At 45.1% G+C, this 20069-nt stretch overlaps 1 protein-coding gene across 1 annotated transcript in view; it reads right to left on the bottom strand.

Moving 5' to 3' along the window:
* GHRHR (growth hormone releasing hormone receptor) overlaps window positions 1–20069 on the bottom strand; it is a 39005-nt gene that overhangs the window by 15975 nt on the left and 2961 nt on the right. Inside the window, exons 3-10 of the mRNA XM_035129516.2 lie at window positions 17670–17753; window positions 10176–10283; window positions 9786–9883; window positions 4691–4788; window positions 3869–4001; window positions 2007–2160; window positions 1854–1914; window positions 574–649 (exon numbers count right to left, since the gene is read on the bottom strand). Of these exons, the coding sequence (XP_034985407.1) occupies window positions 574–649; window positions 1854–1914; window positions 2007–2160; window positions 3869–4001; window positions 4691–4788; window positions 9786–9883; window positions 10176–10283; window positions 17670–17753 (812 nt within the window). The remainder of the gene's footprint in view (window positions 1–573; window positions 650–1853; window positions 1915–2006; window positions 2161–3868; window positions 4002–4690; window positions 4789–9785; window positions 9884–10175; window positions 10284–17669; window positions 17754–20069) is intronic.

Raw genomic sequence — 20069 nt, 5'->3', positions numbered from 1 at the left:
CATGGTTTTAAGTTTGGTTGTTGTTGTTGTTTAGTCGTTTAGTCGTGTCCGACTCTTCGTGACCCCATGGACCATAGTTTGGTAATAAGTTGCAATTTATTACATAAGTTTGGTAATAAGTTGCAATTCAGCAACTTCTCTTTCCAGTCTATTTCTGAAATTCTTTTGCAATAAGACAGCTACTTGGGGATCTTGTATAGAATGTCCTGGGAGATTGAAGTGTTCTCCTACTGGTTTCTCTGTCTTGTGATTCCTGGTGTCAGATTTATGTCCATTTATCGTTTGGTGGAGGGTTTGTCCTGTTTGTCCAATATAGAGAGCTGAAGGGCACTGTCGGCATTTGATGGATAAGGGCTTGGTGACTTCTGTTTCGGTCTATCTGAAGAAGTGTGCATGCACACAAAAGCTCATACCTACGACAAACTTAGTTCGTCTCTAAGGTGCTACTGGAAGGAATTTTTTTATTTTGTTTTGACACGCAGAGAGAGAGAGAGAGAGAAAGAAAGAAAGAGAGAGAGAGTTATGAAAGCCAGGACTTCCCACCATTCAAGTATACAAAAATGCAAATAGGATACATACCCCGACAGAAAAGATAATGGGTCCTTTGATTAGCCACCAGTAAGGAGAGCCTTGGTTTGCATCCCAGCAGCTGGAAAGAGCATGCAATGGTTAATGCAAATGAATGTGTGGTCTTTTCTGAATATTGTTTGATTGAATTATTTATCCTTCCTCTTGTGTTTCTCTCTCCATTGGTGGAGTGGGGGGTTGGGTCCATTCTTAACAGGGCCGGCCCTACTATTATACAGAGACAGCTGCCTCAGGCGACAGGTGCTGGCAGGGAGGAGGCAGCAGTCAAATATGGGAAGAGAGTGCTTGTATGTGCAACACAGCCGACCTCTGGCACCCTCTAAACAAGGCAGTCTTAAATTTGCTTTGTCTCATTTTTGCATCACTTTACAATTTCTTTTGTTTAAAAAGTCCTCCCCAAAAATTTGCCAGCATTTTACTGTGTATTTTTACACACCGTTTTGCCCAAATCAGGGGTGTCCCTGGAAAATAGGGACACTTGGAGGGTCTGAGACGAGAAATGCCATAAGGGACCTTCCTGTTTGGCCTTTACCTGAGCAACAATGATCTTCCAGGCAATTTTTTGGATTTTTGTGTGCGTTAAGCATCAGCCCAACACTAATTTGACTACTTTAAGCCTGTGCAACTTGTGATATACACACACACTACAATCCAAAGACAGGCCAACAGCCACCACTTGCCACATTTGCAATAGCAGGTTGACCACCTGTTATGTACTGAGCTGAATCCTAGAACAATAGGATCCAGAATGCAGCAGTCTGATTGGTCTGCAGGAGCCACCCAATCCAGCTCCAGGTGGAAGTGAATCAGCAACCTGATTGGCCTGCAGGAGCAGCCAATCAAGCTGCTGGCAAAAGTCAATCCGCAACCTGATTGGCCTGCAGGAGCAGCCAATCAGGCTCCTGGCAGAAGTCAATCCACAACCTGATTGGCCCACAGGTGCAGCCCTGAAGTAGCCAATCACGCAAGGCCCATTGTGTAAATAATGTATATAAGCAGACGTTTTTTGGGGAAAGAGCCATTCTTCTTCTCTTCTTCCTCTATTGCTACTACAAGCTGAATAAAGAGCATGAAATTCACTCTCGACTCCGAGTATATTTCACCACCAAAAGGGAGATGAGCATCTCTGGGGAGAGTCACCATGCATGGCTCATAGATCCATAGCTCGGTGGGCCAGTATTTCTGGAAGCTTGGATTACTTTCTTGTCTCCTGTGCCCTCCCCCCACCCTCATTTTTATGAATCTGAACATAGGACATGACTCACGAAATGTCTTCGAAATGCACCTTGACTAATATCCACAGTATGGTAAAAAACGTCGGAACACCTGTAGGATGGAAAGCAGAGGACATGGTGATTTTTATGGGTGCAATCAAGCCAGTCTGAGGTCCACCGCTACTGCAAGGCCTCCTCACTTACCCCAGCCAAACAGCATGAGCCACCAGTAATATTTTCTTCCATGGGGAAAGGAGGATAGCAGCAGGCAGTTGAGGTAGAGAGCCTCCACCAGCAGCCACATGAAGTTAGCCATTGTGAAATATTGACAGAAAACCACCGAGATCTTGCATTCGGTCTAAAGAACGCAGAAAACGAAACATCAATGAACACCTTCATTTGCAGGGCATTGCTTTGGTTGTGTGTGTGTGTGAGTGTGTGTGTGTGTGTGTGTGTGTGTGTGTGGCTGATATTATTGTTGCTATTATTTCTTAAATCTGCATACATATCAAAGCACTCATGGCAGTTCACAGCACAGAAATACAAAACAGAAACACAAAAGACATAATACGAACAAGAATAAAACAAACCCAGAACCCTTCCATGTGTGCCCCTATGGCACAAACTATAGGCTCCCATGTTGCACAAACTACCCCTGAAACTCAGGGGAGCTTCAGAAGGAAGTTATGGAGAAGGTAGAAACGTTTGTTAGAATCCGAAAGCAAAAGGGGGAAAAAACTCCAGTTGTTGTGGACTACAACTCCCATAATCCATGGCCATTGTCTGTATTTGCTGGGGCTTATGGCAGTTGGAGTACAACATCTGGGCACAGGTTCCTCAGCCCAATTCTAACAGCATCCTGTGTGTAGGATTTGTAGATTTGGGGCATATCAGTTTCTCATTTTTCAAATTCTCCACATTTTGCAGCAATTTCTGAGTTTTGTTTGTAAGAGATTCGTCAGCTTTTAGTACAATTTTCTTTCACCAACGTACAGTACAGGTTTCCACGAGCAGTTTCCCCAAATATAATGCATTTTGTATGTTATTTCTACTCATAAGTTCATTTTTTTAATGTCTGCTTCCCCACAGTGCTATTTTTCTAGATAAAGAAGTGCCAGAACTCACCATGAACGCCTCCCTTGTTCTCTTAGAACCACAATGGTGCCCAACCTGAGAGGTGCTGGAACAGAGTTCTGGTGAGTTCCAGCTGAAAAAAAAGATCTCTACTTCCCCTGGTATGTTCATTTTTGTAAACCTTGTTTGCAGTTGGAGGCAGCAAAGCTTCCAAATTTGCTTGAAACCAAATGAGGGGAGGGCTGTTTGTGGGTTTCCATGGGCACCTGGTGAGAACAGGATGTCGGATTAGATGGGCCACTGGCCTGATCCTGCAGGCTCTTATGTTTGGAGAACTACATCACAAAATTCAGATAAGTGTGAATTTGGAAAACTAGCTCTGTTTCGGGGTTTGCATATTATCATCATTATCGTTATTATTAAATTTATACTCCAACTTTTCCCCTGACAGGGACTCAAGTTGGTTTACAGATTAAAGAATGAGAACAGCTAAGAACAAAATGTTTTGGAAAACGCTGATTTGATAGATTCAGCATTAAATGAGTGCTATGTTGCTCCCATCCCTCTCAGGGACTGGTTAGGCACAGAGAAGTGGTGGAGAATCCGGCACCTTCAGTCTCGGCAACTGATTCATGCAATTGAGCTGCTGTGCTCATAAGGCCTGACAGCCAGCCAAGGCTGTGAAGATTGGATTCTTGTTGACAAAAAGTTTACTCCGACTTTGAATGGTGTGATTTGCTGCCGCTTCACTCTGTGACAGACCCTGTCTTCAGCTGAAAGCAGAAGCCAGATAACATGAAGCTTTGTTCTGCTAGAGCCAGGCAGTTGGTGTCCTCCCCCCTCCTTTAGGTTCTTCTGAAGGTTTCCAGGCTATAGTTTGTGCTTTAGGAGAAGGACCAAGCAGAAGAAAGTGGCTCTGGTACCCACGTGGTCATGACACACACAGATGAAAACCAGAGATAAAAGCAAGTCACACTTTTTTTACACCTTACCGTGGAAAAGCTACAGTAGTCAATATCTTCTGTTCTGAAAAGAACCTCATCCTTGACAAAGACGGCAATGGTCTTCAGGATGAAGGTGAAAAAGAGATGGACGTGGATGTAGTTTCTGGGGCAACGGAGCCTCCTGCAGGAGCAGAACATGGAACCATAAGAGGCTGATGGCAGAAGCTAAGAGACTGACAGTGTCAATCCTATGCTTGTCTACCTAGTAAACTTAAGTAGTAGTAACAGTAATCATCACCGTCATCATAATTTTATTATTTGTACCCTGGGGTTGCCCCAGTCATTCTGGGCAGCTTCCAACGCATTAAAAACTTCCTGATACGGGGCTGCCTTCAGATGTCTACTGAAAGGTGTATAGCTCCTTGAGATCTGATGGGAGGGCATTCCACAGGGTGGCCACCACCACCAAGAAGGTCCTCTGCCTGGTTCCCTGTAACTTGGCTTCTTGCAATGAGGGAACCACCAGAAGGCCCTCGGAGCTGGACCTCAGTGTCCGGGCTGAATGACGGGGGTGGAGATGGTCCTTCAGGTATACTGGGACAGAGACCATTGAGGGTTTTAAAGGTCAGCATCAACACTTTGTTTAGAAACATAATGGGAGCCAATGTAGATCCTTTAGGACCGGTGTTATATGGTTCTGACAGCCACTCGTTATTACCGGTCTAGCTGATGTAATAAAAGATAACTCAATGTTCAGGCAGAAATGAAATCCCTTTAGAGGAAGGGATTCTCCTGAAGTCATATCCCTCTCGTGATTCTTCCCCTCCCTTGGCACACAGCATGCTCCCTGCCAGGTTCCCACGAACATACCTGAATGCAATGAGGACCATGATGGCCAAAGCAAGGGAGGTGGTGGAGATGCTGTAGCCCACAGTGTAGATGGTTTTGACGGTTGTCAGATAGGAGTGCTGAAATGAAAGGAGAACAAGGGCATTGACAGGCTGAACCTCATTACGGAAAAGAATTGCATAGCAATTACTGGGCGAGCCAAGAATATTGAACCATTTGAAAAACGCCGTACTCGAGGACGATTTGGAGGTAACGTTGAACTATCTCCTGCAAAATAAAAATGGCTAAATCACAGAGCAACGAATGTACAAACAAAGAGATTGCTGCAAAGAGGGACATCATCATTATCTGGTAGGATAAATGCCCTGCTGTCTGTTATGCAATGGTCTGAGAACCTCACTGGCCTGGCTGCATTTGAACGTCAGCTTCATGTGGATATCCGTTTGGACACCTGGAGGCCATACATTAACTTATATGTTTGGCTTAAGGTATATGTCTTGGTATGGAGCAGGTGGTGCTGTGGTCTAAACCACTGAGCCTCTTGGGCTTGCTGATCAGAAGGTTGGCGGTTCGAATCCACACAATGGGGTGAGCTCCCGTTGCTCTGTCCTAGCTCCTGCCAACCTAGCAGTTCGAAAGCACGCCCTTGCAAGTAGATAAATAGTTACCACTGTGGCGGGAAGGTAAACAGCATTTCCATGCGCTCTGGTTTCCGTTACGGTGTTCCATTGTGCCAGAAGCGGTTTAGTCCTGCTGGACAAATTACCCAGAAAGTTGTCTGTGGACAAACGCCGGCTCCCTCAGCCTGCAAGCGAGATGAGCGCCACAACCCCATAGTCGCCTTTGACTGGACTTAACCATCCAGGGGTCCTTTACCTTTACTTACAAGTATTGGTGGCTTCTGTGCCCACTGGTGGTGGGGTTTTGTTATTTCTTATTTGTTCAATGCATTTCTATTCAACTCTTAAGCCAGGAAGGTTCCCACAGTGACTTACATACATCCATGTAAAGCAGGACAGTCTCTGCCCACAGGCTTACAATCAGAAAAAACACGCCACACTGGTCTCCCAGGGTAAGAGACTGGGAGGAGAAAGGGAAAATACCAGGTGAGAGCTGGGAGGAGCGACTAAGCATTACTTTTAAGAGAGGACTCCATATTGCACTTATTTTTGTTTGGATTTTTGTAATCGCTATTTTTAGCGAAGGGACCCAGGTGGCGCTGTGGGATAAACCACAGAGTCTAGGGCTTGCTGATCAGAAGGTCGGCAGTTCAAATCCCTGCAACGGGGTGAGCTCCCATTGCTCAGTCCCAGCTCCTGCCCACCTAGCAGTTCGAAAGCACGTCAAAGTGCAAGTAGATAAATAGGGACCGCTCCGGCGGGAAGGTAAACAGTGTTTCTGTGCGCTGCTCTGGGTCGCCAGAAGCAGCTTTGTCATGCTGGCCACATGACCCGGAAGCTGTCTACGGACAAACGCCGGCTCCCTCGGCCTATAGAGCGAGATGAGCGCCGCAACCCCAGAGTCGGACACGACTGGACCTGATGGTCAGGGGCACCTTTACCTTTAATCGCTATTTTATTGTATTATGGAAAACTTTAATAAAAATCGAATTACCAAAAAAAAAAAAAAACCACGACAACACAAGGGGAACGGGGAACGGGAAGGGTGGAGAGTGAAAACTCAGACACCAATTCTTAAACAGTTATTATTATTTACTATTTGTAAATTATTTCTCTCTCTCTCTCTCTCTCTCTCTCTCTCTCTCTCTCTCTCTCACACACACACACACACACACACACACACACACACACACACTTCTTTCCCCTTCCCTTTCCTTTTGCTAACTTTGTAAGTATTTTTTTTAAAAAAGAAAGAAAATAAATGCTTTTAAATAACTAACAATTCTCTGTGGGCTTTAGCTACTGTTCCAAAACACTACCGGCTTCCCGTTGCATTGAAATATTGCAAACAGAAAGCAGATTTGAGGCTTAATGGTCAATTATAAGCAAATAGCAGACAATAACAACACGCGTGAGCCACAACAATAATTCAGATTTCCGTTCTACTGCTTGGAAAAAGATGTGCACTTTTGAACAGGGAACACAGTGTGCCTTTCAGACCACTGTGGATAATCTTTCCTTTGTGGTTGTTTGTTTGTTTATTACCGCCGTCCCACTCTTTGGCCCCGGAGGGTTTCCAGCAAACAATTAAATATTGAAACTACTAGGTTAGAACAAAAACAAAAACAACAACCCACCATGAACAGAGCATATAATTATAAAATAGTGGAACAGTAAAAACAAATACCATAGAATCATAGAATTGTAGAGTTGCAGAGTTGGAAGGAGCCATGAGGGTCATCTAATCAAACTCCCTGCAATGCAGGAATCTTTTCCCCGACGTGGGGCTCGAACCCACAATTCCCATGCTATAAACAAATGAACAATCTGAGCCAAGCAAGCATAAGCTCCTGGAATTGGTCAGGTATAGATTCCAACAAATCTTCAGAAATATTGTGTACTCTACGCTGAACAACCAAACGGTTTTGAGCCTCGACATCCCTCCCTGCAGCCTGCTTCGAAAATAGCAATTGTTAGAGATACTTTTTTAGTCTTCGAAACCTCGGAGGAGGCAGGAGCACCACCGAGCTCATAACCTAGAAGCCTTGGAGCCGACCGTCTCAGCATCAGCAAGCACCAGGGGGTCCCCAAGAGGGTTGCTAAGCAACAGGGCTTTCCTTTCCAAGCAGAGCTCTGCCACTATTACTTTGGAGCAAATGTGTTGGAGTGGCCCAAACCTCCGAAGAGAAGCGGGAGATGGGCAGATTAAAGATATAAAAGAAGCATGAAGGCCAGTCTTCCACAGGAAAGGGAAGGGGTGGTGTTTTCTTCAACAAATATAAAACATGGCTGGGGGAAAACTGTTTCCCTCCAGGTGTCACACCAACCCCAGCTCGTGAGGATGACGGCCGAGGATGAGAAAACCTGCAATATTTGGATGACAACAGCTTCCCAACCCTGGTACAAAACCAAGGAAATGGCCCAGACTTGAGGTTGTTCAAGCTTGATCACTGCAGATGGTGACAGCAGTCACGAAATTAAAAGACGCCTGCTTCTTGGGAGAAAAGCAATGACAAACCTAGACAGCATCTTAAAAAGCAGAGACATCACCTTGCCGACAAAGGTCCGTATAGTTAAAGCTATGGTTTTCCCAGTAGTGATGTATGGAAGTGAGAGCTGGACCATAAAGAAGGCTGATCGCCGAAGAATTGATGCTTTTGAATTATGGTGCTGGAGGAGACTCATGAGTGTCCCATGGACTGCAAGAAGATCAAACCTATCCATTCTTAAGGAAATCAGCCCTGAATGCTCACTGGAAGGACAGATCGTGAAGCTGAGGCTCCAATCCTTTGGCCACCTCATGAGAAGAGAAGAATCCTTGGAAAAGACCCTGATGTTGGGAAAGATGGAGGGCATTAGGAGAAGGGGACGACAGAGGACGAGATGGCTGGACAGTGTTCTCGAAGCTACGAACGTGAGTTTGACCAAACTGCGGGAGGCAGTGCAAGACAGGAGTGCCTGGCGTGCTATGGTCCATGGGGTCACGAAGAGTCGGACACGACTAAACGACTAAACAACAACAACAAGCTGGGAATGGTTCAGACCAGCAAGGCCTTTGATGTTTCAAGGCAGAACAGGGAGCTGTCCACAGGTTCCCTGGCAGCAGTGGTGCTGAAGCTGAGCAGTAGCCCTTGTAGGGCTACTCAGAATATGTTGGAGGCTTGGACCAGAGGCCTGGGTTAGGGAGAAGGCAGGGTGGTGCCATTCTAGACTCTTGACTCAGATGTCAAACTGAGCACCCCTTTTGAATGGTAGCAATTCAATGACAAAGCAGTGTAGTGGCTAGATCAGGAGAGGGGGACTTACGGAGCTCCAGGTGTATTTGTACTTTGGCTCTCAACAGGCCTAGCCGGCATGCCCAGTAATCAGGGATAATGGGAGTCCAGCAGCATTGGGAGAGCTTCAAAGTCACACTCAACTATGAACCTAAGCCAATTCCTCTCTGTGTGTGTCTTTCTGTCTCTCTCCCTCCCTCTCTCCCTCCCTCCCTTTCTCTGTCACACCATGTACACCACCTTGAACTAGAGGGATACTGTAAATTTGATTCGGTTCACATTTAACTCATAACTGACCAAACCCACACTTTCCAAAAGCAATATGTGGACCAAAATTCAGCCATCCTTCAAAATTTACATTTTTTGGAATTTTGGAATGTCGTTTTCTTGCCAAGTACTGTGTACAAGAACGCGTATAGCGCACACAAAATAATCACGTTATGGAAAATAGTTTTGAAAAACCAAAGTGTATATTAGAAAGTGACCCTGAAATCTGACCGGTTTCGATGAAAATAAATCACATACAGGTGTGGAAATGTGGAGAACAGAACCTGAGATTTGAAAGAAGAGAAACAGGAAATTATCACACCCACCGAACCCTATTCTGAATTTATTGGAAGAAATGGGGGGACGTAAGAAATACGATCCCCTTCATGAATTGCCTTGTCGTGGCGAAGGGGCTTGAATAACTCCAAGCTTCCAAGAAGCTATGAGCTATGTTGTGCAGAGCCACCAAAGATGGACAGGTTATAGCCAAGAGTTTAGACTAAATGTCATGAACCTGGAGAAGGAACTGGCAAACCACTCCAGTATTTTGCCAAGAAAACTCCATGGACATAAATAAGGAGAAGCTTTGAGAAGAAAGTGAGAGTTTCCAAGGCATGCTCTGGTTCATGGTGTCATGGAGAGTCAAACACAACCAGGACAACTAAACAACAACAAGGAAATACATTGTGTGGTACCCAAATAGTAGGAGGAAGAGTCCTTCCCCGACTTGAAAGGTGTGCCAATCCATGAGATCCCCTATCAGCAAATAAACTCTAACTGCAGAGTTAATTCAATGCCAACTTTTTGAGGCACCATTCCTTGCCATCCATCATGCTTTACCTAAAAGCAGAAAGCATTGATCTCCAGCAGAAGATGTCCTCTTTCCTTTACCTTTCCCCTGCCTCCCAAATACCAGGGTGTATCATTTTGAGGTACTTATTCAGCTCTACCCACCTCATAAAGAGTAACCTCATCTTCCACTGGACATGCTGTGGAATAGGGCGGAAATGGGTCAGACCAGCCCTGAGCTGTACAGCTTCTTTTCACCGAGCCTATGAACAATAAGGGGGAAAGAAGTTAGAAATGTAAGATGGGATTCTCTCAGTTCCAAAGTGCCTCTTTTGAGTCCTTTTCTCTTGCAAACTGTGGGTCTCACAAACACTTGAGGCACCCCTACCATTTATGTCCCTTCTGCAAAAAAAAAATGTATTATTGGAAACATTGGGGGGAATTACTGAAAAAGATACCTCAGGTAACAATTTGCAAAGGGTTCAGCGCAGTTGTAAACAATGCCTAGAAACAAATCGACACAATGGGGGGCACGTCAAGCTACAGCACCCTCACCTGGCTGCTTTGTGAAGTGGAGAAGGATGCCTGGGCAGGTAAAGGTGAGCGTTTGTCCAGCATTTGTATCCGGCCAGCACAGGAGTTGGTCCCATATTCTCTTGCAACCTTGCAAAAGGAGGGGAAAAGGCACTTTGAAATCTCACATCTCTTTGCCATGCTTGGAAATGGGAATACAAAAGCAAATAGGATTATCCCAGTGCCTTGAACTGAGTCTAGAGGCTGATTTGTAACCTCTGGAGCTCCTTCAATATCATGGCTATGATATTCCTAAATCCATTGGAGGGCATCTCAACCAAATTGTCTCAAAACAGCATGCTTTCAAGGACCCATAAATTATTATCAGGCTAGACGTTGGCAGTGGGGACGGGACCACAAGGGGTGGGGGTGGGGGGGAGAGAAAAGGCTCTTGGTATTAGTTAAAGAAGGCTGATCGCTGAAGAATTGATGCTTTTGAATTATGGTGCTGGAGGAGACTCTTGAGAGTCCCATGGACTGCAAGAAGATCAAACCTCTCCATTCTGAAGGAAATCAGCCCTGAGTGCTCACTGGAAGGACAGATCCTGAAGCTGAGGCTCCAATACTTTGGCCACCTCACGAGAAGACTCCCTGGAAAAGACCCTGATGTTGGGAAAGATTGAGGGCACTAGGAGAAGGGGACGACAGAGGACAAGATGGTTGGACAGTGTTCTCGAAGCCACCAACATGAGTCTGACCAAACTGCAGGAGGCAGTGGAAGACAGGAGTGCCTGGCGTGCTCTGGTCCATGGGGTCACAAAGAGTCGGACACGACTAAACGACTAAACAACAACAACAATTAGTTAAGCCGTCCATATAGTAAGTTTTAAGAGGGAAAGTGGGAGGCGCTAACAGCCATTCAAATAAGACACTTTCAGATGCTTTAGGGAAATTCTTCCCAGGGAGCTTTGGTGAAACCTGTAAGCACATGAAATGCTCTGTTTGAATGTCTGCTAGCCGCTCCCGCATTCCTTCTTAGAACTTGTCAAATGCAGACATCATTGGATAGAGTCACTCCAGCTGCCTTTTCTTCCATTTCCCCTTTTTAAGTTAAACTATAGAAAGAGTTAAACTATGGAACTGCTCTCTCGGGAGGCAGTGATGGCCACCAAGTTGGGTGGCTTTTGAAGATGTTTAGACATATTTGTGAGCATTTTCACCCCTCCCATTCTGAAAATCTGGTGATATCTGCTGTTGGGAGGGAACAGTTAGGAATTGTTACTTTGTTGTTTTTCAGTCCTGACTCTGCTCTCTGCCGTGTGCTGTGTGCAGTTTAATATCTTCTGTAGACAAGATGGCTAAGTGAGAGGCTGTAACACTCACAAAGTCAGATCTGTAAATATGCAGTAGTTAATAGAAATAAATGAGGAATGTTTTGAAACCTCTACAAATGCTTCTGCTGTTCACTGCTGATTTGGTGCTCATAAAGCCCAGTTATGAGTCCATGATTCCCGGGTGTATGCTGAAGGTGTTCCAGACGTCCTGCCCAGGCATAGGGGCCTAAGAAGACCTGGACAGATCCTGGCATTTACCCACATATGGTAGCAGGCGGATGGTTGCTGGTAGCAGACTGGTGGTTGCAGATGGCTATTGATGGTTGGATAATTGGATGTTTCTGATCCATTTCCATCTGATGCTGCACATCGGAGTTGAGCTGTGAGCTGAAGCTGTTTTTCAAGCTGCTGTTTGATTTACAGAAAGGTATGTTGCTGGCTGCCAAGAAGACAGCAGAGACGCTTTTCCAGTTTGCCTGTTAATTGTGCTGAGTGGGGAGAGAAGTTGCTGAGAGAGTCAAGAGTATTTGGGGTGCATGAAGGGAAGTGTCTTGCTGTTAACTAAACACAGGCATGGCTTCTGCACATTCTGGCCAGATGTCTCTATCTTTTCCTCTCCTTACACCAGAGACCTATCCTACATGGCAGGTCAAAATGAAAGCACTTTTACAAAGGGAAAAGCTTTACCATATTATAGAAGATGACCCCCCTAATGAGGATGATGATGGATGGCCAGCGTGGCATGAGGCAGACATGAGAGCCAGGGGGACAATTATTCTGAGTGTCCAGGACCAGTTGTTGGTCAACTTGGAGAACCAGCAGACTGCACGGGCTGTTTGGAATAAACTTCGAGATATGCATCTAAGACAAAATGCAGGATCCAGTGTGCTTTTCTTTAAAAAGCTGTGTAGGCTGGAATTGCAGAAAGATGGTGATTTGCCCAGCCATCTAGCCCAATTAAAACGTCTCAGACAGGATCTTGTCCAGCGAGACTTAAATATTTCAGAAGCTGTTTTTGCAATGCTTATCATAAACAGTTTGGATGAATCTTATGATGCTGTAGCTGCTCAATTGTCGTCTTTGCCCAATGACCGTCTAACAGAAGATTATGTGTCTAGCGTGCTCTTGAATGAGTGGGATCGCAGACAGACTGCTAGAGAAAGCAGGGACAAGGCTGTTGGAAATGCCTACAAGCCTTCAACAGGGGAAAGTGAAAGTGTTGCAAAAGCTCTTAAAATGCGCCGCTGTTTTTCTTGCGGAGAGGTCGGCCATTTTAAAAATCAGTGTAAAAACTCTTCAAAGAAGAAGGGCAACTTCAAAGGCAAAGGGGGAGGAGGCCGAAAACCCCAAGGGCCAGCTGCATCAAAGGCTTTGATTTCACGCAGTTCTAATCAACTCACACGTTCTGTTTTTGTTGTCGACTCAGGAGCCACAAGGCACGTGGCCAATGATAAAAATCTCTTTCTTCATCTTGAGAAACAGGGAGGAGCAATTCATCAAGCGGATGGAACGACTATTAAAAGTTTGGCTCAGGGAACGGTTTCTTTGCAGAGCCTTAATGCAACAGTTAAAAATGTTATGTATGCTCCTCATTTGCAGGATAATCTCTTGAGTGTTTCTCAGCTAGACGCTCAAGGATTTAAAGTGGTGTTTGCAAACTCTCGGTGTGAAATTCTTCGAGACAACAAACTCATTCTTTATGCTAAGTGTGTTGATGGTTTATATGTATTGCCTTTTGTTACAGGTACAGCTGCTGGAGCAACTAAAGAAACTGAAAAGGCGTGCTGTAATATATCAGTAGATAAGAATGAGAAATTGCATAACCATTGTATTCATGATTATCATCGTTTGTTTGGTCATTTGCATTTCCAGGCAGTAGGTAAAATGCAAAATATGGTTGAGGGCATGAAAGTTCAAAAGTGTCCTTATCATATGAAATGTGTCTCATGTGCAGAGAACAAAATTAAGCAAGCTCCCAAAGGTACAAAATCTGGGAGGGAGGTTAAGAAACCTTATGAGATTGTGCATGCAGACTTGGTTGGACCTCTAGCGCTCTCTAGAGGAAACTCATGTTATTTTTTGGTTCTGATAGATGCCTATTCTAGATATGTTTGGGTCTATATGTTACAAAAGAAGTCTGAAGCCTTCTCCAAGTTTCAAAAATTTTGTGCATGGCTCAGGAATGTTCACGATGAGCATGTACGTTGTCTTTTCACTGACAGGGGTGGAGAATTTTGTTCAGAACAGTTTGAAAACTTTACTGCAGAACAGGGCATAGAGCACATGACTGCCACGCCCAGATCTCCATGGCAGAATGGTTTATGTGAAAGAGTAAACCAGACCTTGCAACAAGGAATTAAAACTCTGTTGCATGATTCAGGCCTACCCAACCCCTTCTGGGCTGAAGCTCTATCGTGTTTCACCTATATTTACAACCGCAGGTATCAATCAGCCATTGATTGCACCCCATACGAAATGCTGTTCAAAAGGAAACCGTTTGTAAAACATTTAAAAATTTTCGGTTCTGAAGTTTGGGTGCACACTCTGCAAGGTGACAAACTGAGCAAATCTGGTCAACATGGCATTTTTCTAGGTTATGAAAAAGGTTCCTATCGTGTGCTGATGACAGACACAAACACAATTAGGCTGACCAGAAGCATGGATTGTAATCCAAAATGGGACAAAGTTGGCATTTTTCAATGTCATCCCATTTCAGATGATGAGGTGGTTAAACCAATTAACAAAGAGGCAAAACCTGTAATTGATGCTGATGGTAGCACAGATTCTGACACTGATACAGATGATCAGAATGAAAAGACCTCTTTTAAGAAATCAGATGGGTCTCACACTGATCTAGAGGTAGAATCTTTGCCAGATACAGGTCACCATTCTCCCAAGGAGGAGGAACCAGACCCAGAGGATCCCAGAGTATTGCGTAGATCTGAGAGAACTACCAAGGGACAAGCACCTAAACGATTTTCTAAAGAATTTGCTAAAGCTGCTATTTCAGATATGGCTGCCACTAGCAACCCAAACTCAGTTTTTGAACCAACTAACTACAAAGAGGTTCAAAATTTACCTGAAAAAGATGCTGAACCTTGGCTTAACGCCATGAAAGCTGAATTGAATTCCCTAAAGCAAAATGACACGTGGGAATTGGTTCCAGCAGAACCAGGCATGAAACTTGTAGACAGCAGGTGGATTTACAAAACCAAGACTGATCAGACTGGTAAAGTGGTCAGATATAAAGCCAGATTAGTTGCACGTGGTTTTTCTCAAGTTCCTGATCAGGACTATCATGAGACATATTCACCGACAGTCAAATTTGAGACAGTTAGGCTGTTGATGAAAATTGCTGCAGAAGAGGGCATGACCATATCTCATCACGACGTTAATACTGCGTTTTTGTACGGAATTCTCAATGAGAGTATTTACATGTCACCGCCAGACGGAGTGCAGATAAAAAAGGGAATGGTGTGTAAATTAAAAAAATCCCTGTATGGTCTAAAACAAAGCGCTCGATGCTGGCACACTAAGCTGACAGAAGTGCTGTTTTCCTTAGGTTTCAAGCAAGGAAAGGCTGATTCTTGTGTTTTTGTTAAAGAATCTAACCAGCACAAATTGTACTGCATTTGTTTTGTGGATGATATTTTGTTTTTCTGGAAGGATGCAAATATTTACAAAACCACTCTTGCAAAACTGCAAAAGCATTTTGATATGAAAGACCTAGGGGAAGTCAGCAATTATCTCTCACTGGAAGTAGAGAGAAATAAGCAAGGTGATGTTTTGCTGCATCAATCACGTAAGATAAATGATGTGATTGAAAAATTAAATCTGACAGATGCCAATTCTGTAGACACCCCCATGGTCACAGGGTACCAACATGATACTAATGCTAATGTTTTTCCTGACACTACATTGTTCAGAAGTGTGTTGGGTAAACTTAGTTTTATAGCAAGGTGCACAAGACCAGACATTGCTGTTAGCGTAAATTTGCTCAGCAGATATGTAAATAAACCTACAGTGCAAGACTGGAAGGCGCTGAAACGCATAGTTAGGTATTTAAAAGGCACTATGCATTACAGGTTGAAGCTTACTAGCCAAAACTCTGGAGGTCTTGAGATCTATGCCGATGCCAGTTTTGGTAGTGATACAACTGATGGCAAGAGCACCTCAGGTGTGTGTTATTTGTACAATCAGTGCCTATTTGATTGGTCTTGTAAGAAACAGGCAACAATAAGCATGAGTTCATGTGAAGCAGAACTCAACGCTTTAAATTTTTCCCTCATGAATGTAGAGTGGTTATTGCAACTATGTGAGGATATGAGAGTTAAAATTTGTTGTCCAATTCAAGTTTATCAGGACAACAAAGCCTGCATAGAACTAATCCATTCAGAAGGGTGCAAGCAAAGAACAAAACATTTGCTAATCAAATTGCACCGTGCCAGAGAATGCATTCAGAAGGGAGTTGTAAAAGTCTCATATATGCCAGGGAAAGAAATACCTGCTGATGCTTTGACTAAAGCTGTTAATAAGGAACAACTTGGTATATATGTAAAGAAATTGCTTTTGTGCTAGATTTTCATAATGGTCAGAATGAAAAGGGGGAGGTTGTGAGCATTTTCACCCCTCCCATTCTGAAAATCTGGTGATATCTGCTGTTGGGAGGGAACAGTTAGGAATTGTTACTTTGTTGTTTTTCAGTCCTGACTCTGCTCTCTGCCGTGTGCTGTGTGCAGTTTAATATCTTCTGTAGACAAGATGGCTAAGTGAGAGGCTGTAACACTCACAAAGTCAGATCTGTAAATATGCAGTAGTTAATAGAAATAAATGAGGAATGTTTTGAAACCTCTACAAATGCTTCTGCTGTTCACTGCTGATTTGGTGCTCATAAAGCCCAGTTATGAGTCCATGATTCCCGGGTGTATGCTGAAGGTGTTCCAGACGTCCTGCCCAGGCATAGGGGCCTAAGAAGACCTGGACAGATCCTGGCATTTACCCACAATATTCACAGAGGATAGGCTGGATGGCTATGCTTTGTCTCCATGGTTGGAGGCAACTGCATAAGGAGAGAGTACTCTTATGGACGGGTGGCGCTGTGGTTTAAACCACAGAGCCTAGGGCTTGCCGGTCAGAAGGTCGGCGGTTCGAATCCTTCCGACGGGGTGAGCTCCCGTTGTTCAGTCCCAGCTCCTGCCCACCTACCAGTTTGAAAGCACGTCAAGTGCAAGTAGATAAATAGGAACCGCTCTGGCGGGAAGGTAAATGGTGTTTCCGTGCGCTGCTCTGGTTTTGCCAGAAGTGGCTTAATCATGCTGGCCACATGACCCGTAAAAGCTGTCTGCGGAAGCGGACAAACACCGGCTCCCTTGGCCTGTAAAGCGAGATGAGCATGCAACCCCAGAGTCATCCGTGACTGGACCTAACAGTCAGGGGTCCCTTTACCTTTACTCTTATGCCCAAGTCCTGCAAGCATCTGTTTGGCCACTGTGAGAACAGGATACTGGCCTGATCCATCAGACTCCTCTGTTTTTCCTTTTTTTCTTGTGTTTGGGTTTTTAAATACTTAGCCTGATGGAGAACTCTGCAGAGCTAGGAAACTTGTGCACTATTTTGTGGCATTTTGGTTGGCCTAAATCAAGGGCTTGCTCTAATAGGGACATTGGGATTTTCCTTATGAAATCCCGGCTCTTCCTTTACATTTTGTGTGACTGATGCAATGTACTCACTGAAATTCACCCCAACCAGTAACCAGGCAGCCTCATTCTGGACCCCTTGAAACACCCAAACTATATTAAAGGGTGTTCCCACACCGAGTGAAAGTTAGCAATCAAACTGCAAAGTGAATGAAGGCAACACCAGGCTCCAAGACAGTCACCTAAGCAAAACACAGGCTACACACTGTGGCCCAACACCTTAACGCTGACTACATCTCTGTAAAATAGATATATGCGGGCTGCTTGCACACCCTTCTTTGCCCACCATCCCTGCAAGTGAAAGGCATGATCAGAGTTTGAGGACGTTGTTTCAGCCAAACAAAGGACACTTAAGGAGGGTGTGAAGCAGAATTGGTGAGCGGCATGGCTTGGGCCAAGCATCAAGAGTTAGATTGGAGGTCTGGGGGTCCCAAGGCATGAAATTTCCCAAACTTGAGATATCCAATGCCTCTCCAGAGATCCAAACACTTCTTCTTCTAAGGTACCTGCTGTTTCATTCATGTGCTGCTGGATCTCCTTGAGGCACTCACTCTCGTTTTTCTTCCATTCTGTTAAAGCTTCGCATTCTGCTTGAGACATTCCAAGACCCTGGAAACAGGTGAGAAATAAGAAGCTGGGCACATTGGTACAACCTCTCCTTCTTTCCCTCCCTGCACCCCCACCCCCCAAAAATCTCCTTATAGTACAGTCCTAACTACGGTCCCATCTGCACCATACATCTAAAGCATGGGTAGGCAAACTAAGGCCCGGGGGCCGGATCCTGCCCAATTGCCTTCTAGATCCAGCCCACGGACGGTCCGGGAATCAGCGTGTTTTTACATGAGTAGAATGTGTCCTTTTATTTAAAATGCATCTCGGGGTTATTTATGGGGCATAGGAATTCGTTCATTCCCCCCCGCCCAAATATATATATATAGTCCGGCCCCCCACAAGGTCTGAGGGACAGTGGACTGGCCCCCTGCTGAAAAAGTTTGCTGACCCCTGAAAAGGATTATGATACCACTTTAAACAATCATGGCTACCCCCAGCAAAGAAACCTGGGAACTGTAGTTTGTTAAAGACGACGATGTGAGTTGTTAGGAGATTCTATTCACCTCCTAAACCTACAATTCCCAAAGTGTTCTATCAGTCAATCCCTCTTCCCTGGTAACTCTGGAAATTGTAGCCCTCTGAGGCAAATAACAGTCCCCTAACAATTCTCAGCATCCCTAGGAAACTACAGTTCCCATGATTCTTTGGGAGGGGACCTATGGCTGTTTAAAGTGGTACGGTATTACTTTACATGCATGGTGCCCATGTCTACTCAAATGCCCCTCCTATTGAATACAACGGGACTTACTCTAGGGTAAGTAGGGTGAGGATTGCAGCCTTTGTTGTTTGTGATGCTATTGAGCGATGTATTCCTCCCCCCCCCTTCTTCCTTTCACATCCTACATCAGTTCACTACGTCAATCATCACTCAGTTGTTGAAAATGGTGTGACATGTAATAGTTACTGAATAAATGGCTCAACATTGGGTACATCTGGTGCTCAGAAAAAGGGGGAAATGTCATGGAATCATAGAATTGTAGAGTTGGAAGGAACTCTGAGGATCATCTAGTCCAACTGCCAGGGCCGGCTTACCCATAGGTGCTAGGGGTGTGGGGCACCCGGGCGCCGGGCTCTCAGGGGCACCAGGCCGAGAATCCGGGGCCAAAATTTGGAGTCCGGGGATTGAAGAGCGAGCCTAGCCGACAACCATGGAGCAGAGCCCATTGGCGCACTGCAGGCTTTTCTGCTGTGGGCGCTGAGGTGGCTGGCCGGCTCCTCCCTCCTGCAAGCCTGGGATTGGTGGGCCATTGAGAGGCACATGCATGCTGCTCACACGAGGTGCACAGCTTCTCTCCCAAGCCCCCCCCAAAAGCTCAACAACTCTGAGCTGCCCCCCTAAAAAAAAGCTCAAAAACTTTGGCCTGCCCCCCCCCCAAAAATTGTGGGCTCTGGGCAGTTTTTTGCACCCTGGTGCCACATATGCTAAAGACAGCCCTTCCAACTGCCTACAGTGCAGGAATATGCAGCTGTCCCATACGGGGATCGAACCTGCAACCTTGGTGTTATCAGCACCAGGCTCTAACCAACTGAGCTATGCAACCACTCCTTCCTGGAGACCACCACCTTTTAGGAACACAAAGGATGCTGCCTTATGCAGAATCAAAGCAGTACTCCATCAAGCCCAGCATTGTCTACAATGAATGGCAGAGGCTCCCCAGCTTTGCCTGGCATTGCAAGAGATTGAACCTGGGACCTTCTTAATGAAAGACAGATGCTCTGCCACTAAGCTACGGTCTTTCTTCAATTGTCAGCCTGATGCAGCTTTTGCCATTTTTACCCCTGCAAGTTTGGGAAAGCTTTGTAAGACTGGCCTTCTATCCCTTAACGAACAAGTAAATTAGCACCACCAGGGGCTCTCTGCTAATCCTGCTTTGGACCACCCAATTTTCTGTGAATCACAGCCAATTTAAAAACTAGGAGGACATATACAGAAGATGATATATATTAATTTGCTTTTCAAAAGGGCAAATATATGTTTCTCCAAATGCACCAAGCCATCTACAGATGACTATATAACAGTAACACCAGTCCAGAAAGACCTACATTGGCTCCCAGTACATTTCTGAGTACAATTCAAAGTGTTGGTGCTGACCTTTAAAGCCCTAAACGGCCTCGGTCCTGTATACCTGAAGGAGCGTCTCCACCTCCATCGCTCTGCCCAGACACTGAGGTCCAGTGCCGAGGGCCTTTTGGCGGTTCCCTTACTGCAAGAAGTGAAGTTACAGGGAACCAGGCAAAGAGCCTTCTCGGTGGTGGAACGCCCTCCCATCAGATGTCAAGGAAATAAACAACTA

The sequence above is a fragment of the Zootoca vivipara genome, chromosome 12 (genome assembly GCF_963506605.1).
Source record: "Zootoca vivipara chromosome 12, rZooViv1.1, whole genome shotgun sequence".
Lineage (NCBI taxonomy): Eukaryota > Metazoa > Chordata > Lepidosauria > Squamata > Lacertidae > Zootoca > Zootoca vivipara.
The sequence above is the reverse complement of the archived record's forward strand: the minus strand, read 5'-3'. Positions and strand labels throughout refer to the sequence as shown.